At 44.0% G+C, this 13766-nt stretch overlaps 1 protein-coding gene across 2 annotated transcripts in view; it reads left to right on the plus strand.

Annotated features, from left to right (window-relative positions):
- The first annotated feature begins 8328 nt into the window (after positions 1 to 8328).
- Positions 8329 to 13766, plus strand: part of gnav1 (guanine nucleotide binding protein (G protein) alpha v1) — an 81018-nt gene continuing 75580 nt past the window's right edge. For both annotated transcript variants that reach the window (XM_069929677.1, XM_069929678.1), the window contains exons 1-2: positions 8329 to 8523; positions 12278 to 12369. In XM_069929677.1, the coding sequence (XP_069785778.1) occupies positions 8394 to 8523; positions 12278 to 12369 (222 nt within the window). In that variant the 5' untranslated portion in view covers positions 8329 to 8393. The remainder of the gene's footprint in view (positions 8524 to 12277; positions 12370 to 13766) is intronic.

Here is a 13766-nt window from a genome sequence, read left to right on the forward strand (position 1 = left end):
GCATTGTAAGAGCAAGTCTCATGAAATCTGAAAATACACTTATCGAGAATCAATCACTCCCCATAGGTGCCAGATACCAGGGATTTTACTGCACACTGACGGAGGTTCAGATTTTCTATTTTAGCCAGACACGTTGGGTGGAAATAATATTGACTAAAGGTGCATTGCAGTTTTCTATACTATTCATGCCAAAACCTGGAATCTTAATTTTCACTGATTTTTAAGACTTTTTTTTAGCCCTGGTAATAATGACAAGTAGTAAATGTATTTTTCCATGTCTGGCTTTAATCAATGTTTTAGGCATCTCAGATAAAATCCATATTGCAGAAACTGCTTTAAATGTTCAAGATCACTAAATCCTTAAATAAGTTTCTGCCATTTTACCAATTTCTAGGCCATCTAAAAATGCTGAAATGTCTTCATTGTGTGGAATTCTGAGTATAAACCTTGGAACTCAATGATTCAGCAGTGCAAAATATTGGTGAGACCACACTTGGAATACTGTGTGCAGTCTGGTTGTCCAGCTGAAGGAAGGATACTGTACTGCTATTTTATACAACTTTTCAAACTTGTAGAGTTGTGGTGGACCAATAACTAATAGCAGTGGACCAATCAAGTGGCAAAGCAAGAAAGTTACACAAGAGTAGGAGCAAATGAAAGGAAAGCAGGGACAGAGCTGAGCATCCGGTGTGGGAGTGGGACTTTGAGGCTTTGGTTGGCAAGGCTTCAGTGAGGAGAAGGTGCTGGAGTTGATGCAAGGTAAGGACCGATTTTATTAACTCCTTGCTCTTTAAATAGAATGCAAGCCAGGGCAGGGACGTGCTCCTCTTACAGAATGTGGATATTAGGGATGATGATTTCATCTGTGAATCCAAGTGCATCCAACTACAGCTCCATGTAGACTATGTTAGGGAAATGGAACTGGGTGAACTCCAGATCTTTTGGGAGACTGAGGGGGTAATAGAGAGGAGTTACAGGGACAAAATCACACCTAGGAGGAAGGTAGCTGGGTAACAGGTGAGGGAAGGGGGACAGGCAGGAAGTGCAGAGTACCCCTGTGGCTATTCCCCTCAGCAACATGTATACCCCTTTGGATACTGCTGAGGGGGATGATGTATCTGGGCCAGGTAGCAGCCAGACCAATAGCATTGTGGTTGGCTCTGAGTCTCAAGGAAAAGGTAAAGGCAGGTTGAGCAATATTCATAGGGGAACAGATAAGAGATCCTGTGGCTGCAAAAGAGACTCCAAGATACTGCATTGACTCCTGGGGGCTCGGGTCCAGGATGTCTCTGAGTGGGTGAAGAATATTCTTAAAGGGGAGAGTGAGCAGCCAAAGGTCATGGTACATATTGGCACCAATGACAGGCAGGAGTGGGGTTGGGGTCCTGCAAATAAATTTTGGGAGTTAGAAAAGAAGCTGAAGAGCAGGACCTCCAAGGTGGTCATCTCTGGATTACTTCTGGTGCCATGAGCAGACAAATGTGTGGCTGAAGAGGTGGTGCAGTAGATAGGGTTCGAGTTCTTGGATCATTTGAACCTTTTCTGGAGAAGGGGTGACCTGTACAAGTGGGACGGGTTGCACCTGAACTTGAAGAGAACCAAAATTCTGGCAGGGAGATTTGCTAGTGCTGTTGGGGAGGGGGAAGTGGTGGATGTGGGTTTAAACTAGATTCAAAGGGAAGCGGGAACCAAAGTGAAGAGGTGGAGGAAGTGTCTGTTGGCACACAAGTAGGGACAGCTGGTAGAGAGTTTGTGTGGAAGGATGAGCTAAAATTGCAGTCAGTGAGATGAGTTGCAATGCAACAGGGCCACAGAGTCAAATGTAACAAATAAATGGCTAAAGATTTTGAATTTAAACGCATGCACCAAAGGAATAAAGTGGATGACCTTGTACAGCTACACCTTGACAGGTACAATGTTGTGGCCATCACGGGGTTAAGGCTAAAGGATGGATGTCATTGGGAGCTGAATATCCAAGGATAGGCTATCAAAAGGATTGGCAGATAAGTGGGGGGGGGGGCGACGTGACTCTGTGGATAAGGAACAAAATTAAATAATTAGCAAGAGGTGACTATAGATCAGAAGATATAGAATCATTGTGGGTTAAGAAATGCAAGGGTAAAAATACAGTATTGCCATTTATATACAGACTTCCAAACAGTAGCTGGGATATGGACATCAAATTACAACAGCAGGTAGAAAACGTGTGTCAGAAAGGCAATGTTATGGTAGTCATGGGGGATTTTAACATGAAAGATGATTGAAAAAACTAGGTTGGACTGAATCTCAAAAGAGAATTTGTAGAAACTCTGCAAAATGGCTTTTTAGAGCAGCTTGTTGATGAGCCACCAGGGGATTGGCATACACCTGAGGAGATTAGAAAGTTTAAAGTAGAGGAACTATTAGGGATTAGGGGGCAGTGATCACAATATGACTGAGTTAAATTTGAGAATTAACAAGGAGAAACTGAAGTCAGATTTGTGGGTATTTCAGTGGAGTAAAGGGTATTACAGTGGCAGAGAGGAAGTGGCCAAAGTAGATTGGAATGAATCGCTAGTAGGGAAGATAGCAGAGCAGCAATGGATGGAGTTTCTGCAAGAAATAAATATGGTGCAAGATAAATACAGACCAAAAAGGAGGAAATATTTGAATGGAAAAGTATCACCACTGCAGCCCTTTTTCTTTTTAAAATATTTTTATTGAGTTTAACATATAAACTTGCATACAAGATTTTAAGGAAAACATAATAAGTCATCTTATATACATACAAGTACAGAAAAATGGATGGAACAATATTACACAGTTCCTTGATCTACATGAGGAACAAGAATTAATCTTTGATAACCATGTTAAATCCATATTTGTCAAGTTAATCCAAATAAAAATTAATAAAAAGAAAAGAAAAAGCCTAAAAACTAAATCTAATCTTACCTCCTCCTTCTAATCAAGGTTACCTTGTTTAAAAAAAAAGGATCAGATAGTGACCTCCAGACATCGGACAGGAAATCTCTGGAACATTCAAAATTCTTAATTCTTCCATTCATGATAGTATTCTATGAATGGGCCCCACATCTTAACAAATTAAAACTTCCTATTTTTAATGTATCTAATTTTCTTCAAGCTTATATAAGACATTACATTATATAACTACAATATAAAGAGTCATCTTTCTATTTCAATATAATTGCTCGTCTGGCTATCAGCATGGTAAAGGCTAAAACTTTCTCCTGAAATGCAGACAGAGGTTTATCTGGTCACAAAATAAAGCAAACAAAGCAATTAATGGACAAGTTTCTATATTCATCTTAAAATTCAATGATAAAGTTTGAAAAATGAATTTCCAAATTCTCTCTAAATTTGGGAACTCCCAAAATATAAATCAGTGAAGCTACAAAAATTTTACATTTCTCACATAGTGGATCAATATCTACATAAAAATGAAATAATTTAAGTTTGGGCATGTGTTTTCTATGTACCATCTTAAATTATAATAAGCAATGCCTTGAACAAAATACAGAATCATTAATCAAGCTGAGAGTACTTTACCAATCTTCAACGGAAAATGTTCTGTTCAAATCTCGTTCCCAATCATTCTTAATTCCAGCCATTGAGGCTAATCTTAAATCCAATAAATCATTATAAATTTATGATATTAACCCACCGTGAAAAAAGAACTGTAAATTAAAAAATAAATTAAGAATATTAGTATTCGTTATTTGAGGAAAATCAGAAAGCTTGGACTGAGCAAAATGCCTAGCTTGTAAATATCTAAAAAAATGTCTGTTAGAAAGATTACATTTGGCTGATAATTGTTCAAAAGAGGCAAAATGATCTCCAATAAAAAGATCATTATAACATTGGATACCCAATCTATCTTCTTCTTTGGCTTGGCTTCGCGGACGAAGATTTATGGAGGGGTATGTCCACGTCTACTGCAGGCTCATTGGTGACTGACGTCCGATGCGGGACAGGCAGACACGGTTACAAGGGAAAATTGGTGGGTTGGGGTTGGGTGTTGGGTTTTTCCCCCTTTGTCTTTTGTCAGTGAGGTGGGCTCTGCGGTCTTCTTCAAAGGAGGTTGCTGCCTGCCAAACTGTGAGGCGCCAAGATGCATACCATTCCTTGAAACCTACGTCCAGCAGAGACAACTAAAAAACGATGATTATCTATAATGGGACTAGCCAGAGAAAAATTATTAAACCCAAAGAATTTTCTAACTTGAGCCCATATTCTCAACCTATTTCTCATTAAAGGATTATGTGCCAATTTAGGAAAGGAAAATGGTAAAAAAAATCCTAAAATTGCCAACATATAAGTTTTTTTGGAAAACTTCAATTACATTTCTACCCAGAAGGGGTCATTCACTGACTTATCCAAATATGTTAATTACCCAATAATAAAATCTAAAAAACAAAGTAAGTTAAAACCAACATGAAAGCAAAAGAGAGGATAGACAAGGAAGCAAAAATTAATGGAAGGATGGAGGATTGGGAAGTTTTTAAAATCTTCCAAGCCCTTTGCATTATTTGTGACCCAGTCAATGTCAAGTATGAAATATTGTTGCAGCATAACTCCAGTCATTGAATTCCTTCATTGAAAATGCTTTATTAAGCATTTGGTGTGGGGGCAATCTGTGATTGTTAAAGTAGAAGATCGTGACTCCTCCAAATTAAAAATTTAATCCATTAATTTTTTTCATCTGTGTGTCAGGAGACTTTATAGCAAAAGATCAATAATTATCATCATGAGTTTCATGCGTTGCATCTGTCTTAATCCTGTGCATCCATTAAATGTTTTGTACACGTCAGTAACACAACATTAAACAAAGAGACTGCTTTTAACCATATAACCACTTACAGCACAGAACAGGCCAGTTCGGCCCTACTAGTCCATGCCGTAGCAAATTCCCACCCTCCTAGTCCCACTGACCAGCACCCGGTCCATACCCCTCGAGTCCCCTCCCATCCATGTAACGATCCTGTCTTTCCTTAAATGTAACCAATGATCCCGCCTCGACCACGTCTGCCGGAAGCTCATTCCACATCCCCACCACCCTCTGCGTAAAGAAATTTCCCCTCATGTTCCCCTTATAATTTTCCCCTTTCAATCTTAAACCATGTCCTCTAGTTTGAATCTCCCCCTTTCTTAATTGAAAAAGCCTATCCACATTTACTCTGTCTGTCCCTTTTAAAATCTTAAACACCTCTATCAAGTCCCCTCTCAATCTTCTACGCTCCAGAGAAAAAAGCCCCAGTCTGTACAACCTTTCCCTGTAACTCAGACCCTGAAATCCTGTCAACATTCTCGTGAACCTTCTCTGCACTCTCTCTATTTTGTTTATATCTTTCCTATAATTTGGTGACCAAAACTGTACACAGTACTCCAAATTTGGCCTCACCAATGCCTTGTACAATTTCATCATAACCTCCCTACTCTTGAATTCAATACTCCGATTTATGAAGGCCAACATTCCAAATGCCTTCTTCACCACACCATCTACCTGAGTATCAGCCTTGAGGGTACTATTTACCATAACTCCTAAATCCCTTTGTTGCTCTGCACTCCTCAATTGTCTACCATTCAATGTATATGACCTATTTAAATTTGCCTTTCCAAAATGCAGCACCTCACATTTATCTGTATTAAATTCCATCAGCCATTTCTCAGCCCACACCTCTAGCCTTCCTAAATCACCTTTTAATCTACGGTAATCTACCTCACTGTCCACAACACCACCAATCTTTGTGTCATCCGCAAACTTGCTTATCCAATTTTCTACCCCTACATCCAGATCGTTAATATATATAACAAATAATAGTGGACCCAGGACCGAACCCTGAGGAACTCCACTAGTCACCGGCCTCCAATTGGACAAACAATTTTCTACCACTACTCTCTGACACCTTCCATCCAACCACTGCTGAATCCATTTCACTACCTCCTTATTTATACCTAATGCCTCCACCTTTTTTCCTAACCTCCTGTGGGGAACTTTGTCAAAAGCTTTACTAAAGTCCAAATAGACAACATCCACAGCTTTCCCTTCATCAACCTTTTTTGTAACCCCCTTGAAGAACTCAATCAGGTTTGTCAAGCATGATCTACCCCTGACAAAACCATGCTGATTACTCCCTATCAATCCCTGTACCTCCAAAAATTTGTAAATAGCATCCCTCAGAACACTTTCCATCAACTTGCCCACCACAGACGTCAGACTTACAGGCCTATAATTCCCAGGTTTGCGTTTGGACCCTTTCTTAAACAGAGGAACCACATGCGCCACCCTCCAATCCTTTGGTACCACCCCCGTGGCCAGTGACATCCTAAATATCTCTGTTAATGGCCCCACTAACTGTCCACTAGCCTCCCTGAGTGTCCTAGGGAATATTTTGTCCGGTCCGGGAGATTTATCCACCTTTATCTTTTTTAACACAGCCATCACTTCCTCCTCGGTTATCCTTATATGCTTCATCTTTTGTTGGAGTAGAATCAATATATTCTGTGATGTAACTTTTATTCCATCAAATATCTACCAAATACTTGTCCAGAGCCTGGACAAGTATATGCGCAACAGCCATGTTCTTATTAGGCCTCAGATGCTATGGCAATGTTATTCTGAGTGAGGTGTAGATACAGTATTAACTCACACCCAAGGTAATTCCCTACTTTTCTTGGGACAGCAGCTGCTCCACTCAAGATCGGAAATTATGGAAGGTACTGAATGTAACTCAGGACAGAATACATAATTCTCAATGCTCTGGGAATAATATCAAATGTAGATTAATAGTACATATCTAATGATCCTCATGGCTTTTCAAATGAAGTCTTTAGTACCATTTCCACAAGGATCTGGAACAGATCGAAAAGTAGCAGGCCTCAACAAATATAGTAGAACCTGTCTGTGAAGAAAATCGTGATAGGATTTGTTCAACAGGCCGGTGCAGTCCCGATGTCACATTGCTAATGTTTAGCCAGTGGATCAGCCAGCTCAGAAAAATAAGATGCTTATATGAAATTAATCTTGGGGCTTTATTATTTACAAAATCTCGAGTACAGTGAGGAGGGTTCTATTGCAAACAGACTAACAGGTTAGCTGTCACATTCACACAGCTGTGTAAAGAGATGGCAATGAAAAAGATCAATTAGCACCAAGCAAGCACAGCATGTTGGGGGGATTCATTCTGGAGCCTGATGGCTGCAGGGAAGAAACTGCCTAAGCCGGATGGTCTGTGCTATCACATTTCAGCCTTCTCCCTGATGAGCGAGAAAGTGCGTGCCATGTGATGGGTTCTTTAAGAGAGAGAAGCACACAAATCCGCACCTTGATTGTAGTAAAATCACAGAAATTCTGGAAGAACTCAGGTGGTCTTGCAGGGTCCATAGGAGCTTTTGTTTTGAAGAAGGGCTCAGGCCCAAAATGTCTCTAATTTATTTTTCTCCTGTAGATGCTGTGAGACCTACTGAATTCCTCCAGCATTTGTGTGTGTTTTCCTGGGTCCTTCAGTACTCTGGTTGTTGTTTGATGGAATCCATAGGGGGTTAGTGGGGGGAAAGGAAGGGTAATTTGCATTCTATCCTGAGCTGCATTCAGTGCCTTCCGATCTTAAGTGGAGCAGCTCTGTCCCAAGAAAAGTAGGGAATTTTACCTTGTCTGAGTTAATACTGTATCTACACCTCACTCAGAATAACTGCCATGGTGGTGTTTTTGGGAGTTTGCCACACCCTTTCCCTCTGCTGTAGCAGTCTGTGGAAAAAAATTAAAAAACAGGTGCTGATAATTAATTTAAAAAACAAGAAATTTTGAAAACAGTACCCACCGCTCAGCTCTCAGACCTGCAGCACCTACCACTCTTGAGCCTGCAACACCCACAAGTCTTGGACCTGCAGCACCCATGGGTTCTCAGACTTGAAGAACTCACTGCTCTTGGACCTGCAGCATCCATGGGTCTTGGATCTGCCATACCCATGGTTCTCAGAACTACAGCACCCACATCTCTTGGATCTGCAGCACCCGTGGGTCCTGGACCTGCAGCACCCACCAATCAGCTCTTGGACCTGTGGCACCTATCCATGGCTCTCGGACCTGCAGCACCCACAGCTCTCAATGGTGCAGCATCCACGGGTCGGGAGGGGAGAGGAATGGGAGGAGGGGCCGAGCAGTGGGAGGGGAAAGGGACAGAAGGAGGGACCGAGGGGCAGCGAGGGGAGAGGGACAGGAGGAGGAGCCGAGAGGCAGGGCGGGAAAGGGACAGAAGGAGAGGCAGGGAGGGGAGCAGGAGGCGGGGCCAGGGGCGGAGCGGTGGGCGGGGATGAGTGAGGAGGGAGCGGCCTTGCACCTGGAGAGCGAGAGGTCGCGGCGCTCCCCGGCCGCGGGGAAGACATGCTCGGCGGCGATGGGGCTGTGTGTGGGCTCGCAGGGCGGTGGCGAGGAACGGCAGGCACGGCTGCGCAGCCGCTGCATTGACCGAGCGCTATGGGAGAGCGGGCGGCAGGAGGGCAGCGTGGTGAAGATGTTGCTACTCGGTCAGTCTCAATCCCTGCGGACACGGTCCCACTCTCACCCTCCCCCATTCTCCGCCGCTGCTTGGTCGAGGTGGCAGCCCGTCCCCCCCCCCCCCCCAAACAAACTCGTATCCTTTCGCCGAATCCTCGCTTCGGATTCTACTTGAAACTCTTTCCTGTGTTGTGTGTGTCTGTTGTCAGGAAGAAGTTCCCAAACCCTCTGCCTCTCTACTTTTCGCTGGCGCCTTGTAGAAACCGAAGCGTCGGTCGCTTTGCCTCCTGTGGACGCTGCGAGACGGGCTTGACTCCTCCAGCGCTTCTGTGTATTGATCTTAACACTTGTCTGTCAAAATGATCTCGCCGCAATGATCAAAGTGGAACACAACGCTGGAGAAACTCAGCAGGTCAAACAATGCCTCAAGGTAGCAAAGATACAGCGCCAACGTTTCAGGCTTGAGCCCTTCATCATTTTGCTACATTCTGCTCACACCTTGATGAAGGTTTGACCTGCTGAGTTTCTCCAGCGTTGTGTTCCACTTTGGCCGTAATGATCAGGACGTCAGCCACTCTGTATAAAGGAGCCTTTGCTGTAGTGCCAAATATCTGTTTAAATGCCTATCTTTTTTCCTCCGGAGCTAATCTCCCGTTTCCTCCAGCCTCAAAAGGCTGCTCGACAGCTCCTTGGGTCAGTTTCTCATTGAATAGGATAAGCAGCGAGGCAGTCGGTGGGTGTGAGCCTGGTGATGGGGAAAGCGTGCGGGACGCCACGTGGAATAAATGAGAAACTTGTGAGACCATGCATTACCACTTAAGTCAATTTAATTAAAAAACTTTTCAAGTTGGTCATTAAGTATTTAATTCAAGACATTAAAGGGGACAAAAATAGAAACTTTTTTTTAAAGAAAAGAGGGAAATGAAATTTTGAGACACGAATTGCCTTTTATGTCATCCTAATTGGTTTAGGCTTCCATGGACAAGGTGTGGATGTCATGAGATTCAATAGGTGGTGGCTGTTCCTGTTTAACTGGAGCAAGCAATGAGACGCTGGGCGACCACAGCGGGTCAGGCACAACCATGGGGCGGAAGGGTGGGCGGACTTGGAAAACACGCTGGAGGAACTCAGCAGGTCTTGTAGCATCCAGAGATGTATTATCATTGTTTCGGGGGTTGAGCCCTCCAGCAAGGGCATAAGCAAAGAACAGGATGAAGAGACTGGCCAGGGGAGGGGGTCCAGACAACAAAAGGTGTTAATTGGATAAGAGGAGAGGTGAGAATTGATTTTGACTCTGAGAAAAGGGAGACAGAGCTGGGAGAAAGGCAACCGGGGAAGAAGAGGGCGTGGGGTTAAACAGAAACCAGAGAAGCCGATATTGATGCCATCCAGTTGGACGGTGCCCAGTCAGAAGATGAGGCGAGGTTCCTCCAATTTGCAGGTGGTCTCAGTCTGGCGGTACATGAGACCATGGACAGACATATCAGCAAGGGAATGGGATGGAGAATTGAAATGGGTGGCCACGACCCGAGGTGCTCAACAAAGTGATCTTCCAGTCTGTGCCCAGTAGAGGAGACAATCATAGGAGAACCAGATACAGTAAATGACCCTTGCAGATTCACAAGTGAAATGTTGCTTCACAGAAGTGCACAGTTACAAGAAGAAATCAGTTGGGTCAGAGCAAGGGGCTCTGACATCTACTAATGAGGTTAATTCAGGAATCTGGCAATGCCAGGAAAGAAACTGTCCTTGAATCTGGTGATACATGATCTCACATTTGTGAATCTTCCTGTCCTGTCTTTTGTGGGGGGGGGGGGGTGGAAGGGGAGGAGAGTATGCAATGGTGGGATGAGTCTTTTAATGTGTTGTCTGCTTTTCCAAAGCTTCTGGAAGTATGGATGGAGTTGAAGGATGTGTTTTGAGCTGTGTTCACAACTCTAGTTTCTTGTGGGCCTCGGTTGCACCTTGCAACCTGGCAAATGCTTTCAATGGAACATTTGTAGAAGTTGCTGAACAACATGGTCGATGTGCCAAATCTCCTTAGGCTTTGGACAAACTGGAGATGCTTGTTCCACCACATTGATTATTTGCCTCTTCTGTGATTCAGCATGTGTTTTGTGAACAGTGACTGATACCGGACTCTGCATCAACATCTCTCCTGATTTAGTTAGCGGAGACGAGGTATCCAATAGGACAGTCTATCTAGTCCAGCCGTTCTTGGGGGTCATGTAGCCCAACCCACCCAGGGGCCACAGCATATTTAAGAGGCCATGAACTGAAATCCTTAATGGGGGATGGGGCATCTAAGGGTAGGAGAGAAGGGTGAAGAAATCGACTGAGCTTGACTGCTTCATAGAAAAGGGGGCCCTTGGCTTCATAGAAAAGGGGGCCCTTGGCTTCATAGAAAAGGGGGCCCTTGGCTTCATAGAAAAGGGGGCCCTTGGCTTCATAGAAAAGGGGGCCCTTGGCTTCATAGAAAAGGGGGCCCTTGGCTTCATAGAAAAGGGGGCCCTTGGCTTCATAGAAAAGGGGGCCCTTGGCTTCATAGAAAAGGGGGCCCTTGGCTTCATAGAAAAGGGGGCCCTTGGCTTCATAGAAAAGGGGGCCCTTGGCTTCATAGAAAAGGGGGCCCTTGGCTTCATAGAAAAGGGGGCCCTTGGCTTCATAGAAAAGGGGGCCCTTGGCTTCATAGAAAAGGGGGCCCTTGGCTTCATAGAAAAGGGGGCCCTTGGCTTCATAGAAAAGGGGGCCCTTGGCTTCATAGAAAAGGGGGCCCTTGGCTTCATAGAAAAGGGGGCCCTTGGCTTCATAGAAAAGGGGGCCCTTGGCCAAAACAAAAATGGCCGGTCTAACTGGATGGCTGTGTGAGTGCTCCAAGGTTCCCAGTTATTAAGGCCAGGAGAGCCCGAAGCTTGATTTTCATTCTGTGCTAAGCCTGATCTCATTTTAAGGGATGGCATTTCTCAGCTGGGTGATGCCAATTTTGACACCTTCTCCAGTGGGAAATGCAAACCATGCATAACTTTGCTTGAAAGCCCAGGGCCTCTTTGTTCAGTTGATGTTAGGCTCGACCATGGAAATTGGACTGAATGAGCCGTCTAAAGTCTCAGTTTGGATGTTGCTTGTACGTGGACGTACGATAATAGGATGGAGTAATTTGGCCAAACTCGCCAGCATCAATGAGGGTTGCATTCTGCAAGCATCACTCCTGTATATGCCAGAAATTTCAGTAACTAAAGTATCTTTGTTTATAAATATTCCAGTACAGGTTCTTTGGCCCACAATGTTGCGCTGACCTGCAGAAACCTACACAACAATCCCTACCTCACACCCATAAACCTCTATTTTTCTTGCATCTATGTGTCTGTTGGAGTCTTTTAAATGTCCCTGTTGTACCAGCCTTCACCATCAGCTCTGCAATGCATTCCAAGCACCCACCACGCTCTAGTTTAAAAAAAAAACTCACCCTGACATCTTCCCTAAACTTTACTCCCCTCACCTTGTACAAATGACCTCTGGTATTTCCTCCTTTTGCCCTGGGGAAAAAGTCCAGGGCCTCTTTGTTCAGTTGATGTTAGGCTCGACCATGGAAATTGGACTGAATGAGCCGCCTAAAGTCTCAGTTTGGATCCAGCCTGAAATACTGGCTGTTCTTTCTTTCCTGTGGGTGCTGTGGACATGGCCGACCTCCTCCAGCAGATTGCGATGGGCCAGTCCGTGGGTGCTGCTCGACCTGCATTGCTCCTCTTCACCGTGTTTATTTTGTGTGTCTTTGAATTCCAGGTGCCGCTGAAAGTGGGAAAAGCACACTGGTAAAGCAAATGAAGATTATTCACAGTCATGGGTTTACCGATGAAGAGCTCATCAGTTTCAAGGTATTGGGAAAACTATAACATTTTGTAAAAATAATTATTGTGCTTTGTAAGATTAAAAAAATGTATTTTCTTTATTTCCTTACCTTAATAGAATTACATTGACTATAACACCTGGCTGATTCATACACAAGAGAGAGCTGATTTCATATTTATTTTCATTAAAATAGTATTCTTCATTATAAAGCACAAAAATCAGGCCCTCCGTGATCTTGTTATGATGGACTTCGTTAGTCAAGGGATTGAGTTCAGGAGTGTTGAGGTGATGTTACATCTCTATAAAACTTTGCTGAGACCACACTTGGAATATTGTGTTCAGTTCTGGTCACCTCTTTACAGGAAGGACATGGAAACTTTGGAGAGGAGGATGTTGCCTGGATTGGGGAACATATCTTGTGAGGCAAGATTAGCAGAGCTGGGACTTTTTTCTTTGGAGCAAAGAAGGGTGAGACGAGACTTAATAGAGGTCGACAAGATTATGAGAGGCATAGATAAGGTGGACAGCCAGCACCTTTTTTCCAGGGTGAGAATAAGAAACTCCAGAGGGCACTTGTTTAAGTTGAGGGGAGGAAAGTGTAGGGGAGATATAGGGGTAAGTTTTTTTTTACATTGAGTTGTGGCTGCCTGGAATACATTGGAGGGAGTGGTGGTGGAGGCTGGTACAATAGGGGCATTTAAAAGATTCTTGGACAGCACGTGGATGTAAGAAAAATAGAAGGTTGTGGGTGTGAGGGAGGGAAGGGTTAGATTGTTGAATAGATTTATGTAGGCCGGCACACATAGTGGGCCAAAGGGTCTATAGTGTAATGTTCGCATGTCCTATGTTTGTCCTTCTCGCTGTTGGCAGATGTGTGCTGTGGTTAAGTACCATTAATAGCTGTGTTTGCTTTGGCTGGATTCCCACAGAAAGCATGCTGAGAAGGAGCCTCTGACAGAGTGTGTGTAGTACAGCTGTGCTTGGGTTTGGTGCAGACAAGGGTGTGGCAGCTCTGTGCAATCCTGAAGGGGACACTAGATCATCTAGGTGATTTATCAAAATGCATTTGAATGTCATACTCCTAGCCTTCAAAGTGTGAATGGCCTTCGACTAGTATCTGGGAAATTGTGTTGAAAATGGATAAGTGAAATGACTGCTCCCTTGTGAAGCCCTGATTTTAATTCTCGGCCTCCCCACAAGGCATGCCCAGAGATGTTCTACTGAAGCTGAAGACTGCTCCAATATGAGTGAATGCAAGTGGTTGTGCTGTCAATGGATTTGCTTTACCCTTGCCCATCTCCACCCGCATACAAGCCTTTGCTCTGCAGGGAGAAACCTGCTGTGAAGCCGCTGGCCTTGGCTCACGGTATTGGTTTGGAACACTGAGTGCCCATCTGTTCCAACCCCATTAGGCAGCACTTGA

The sequence above is a fragment of the Narcine bancroftii genome, chromosome 3 (assembly GCF_036971445.1).
Source record: "Narcine bancroftii isolate sNarBan1 chromosome 3, sNarBan1.hap1, whole genome shotgun sequence".
Lineage (NCBI taxonomy): Eukaryota > Metazoa > Chordata > Chondrichthyes > Torpediniformes > Narcinidae > Narcine > Narcine bancroftii.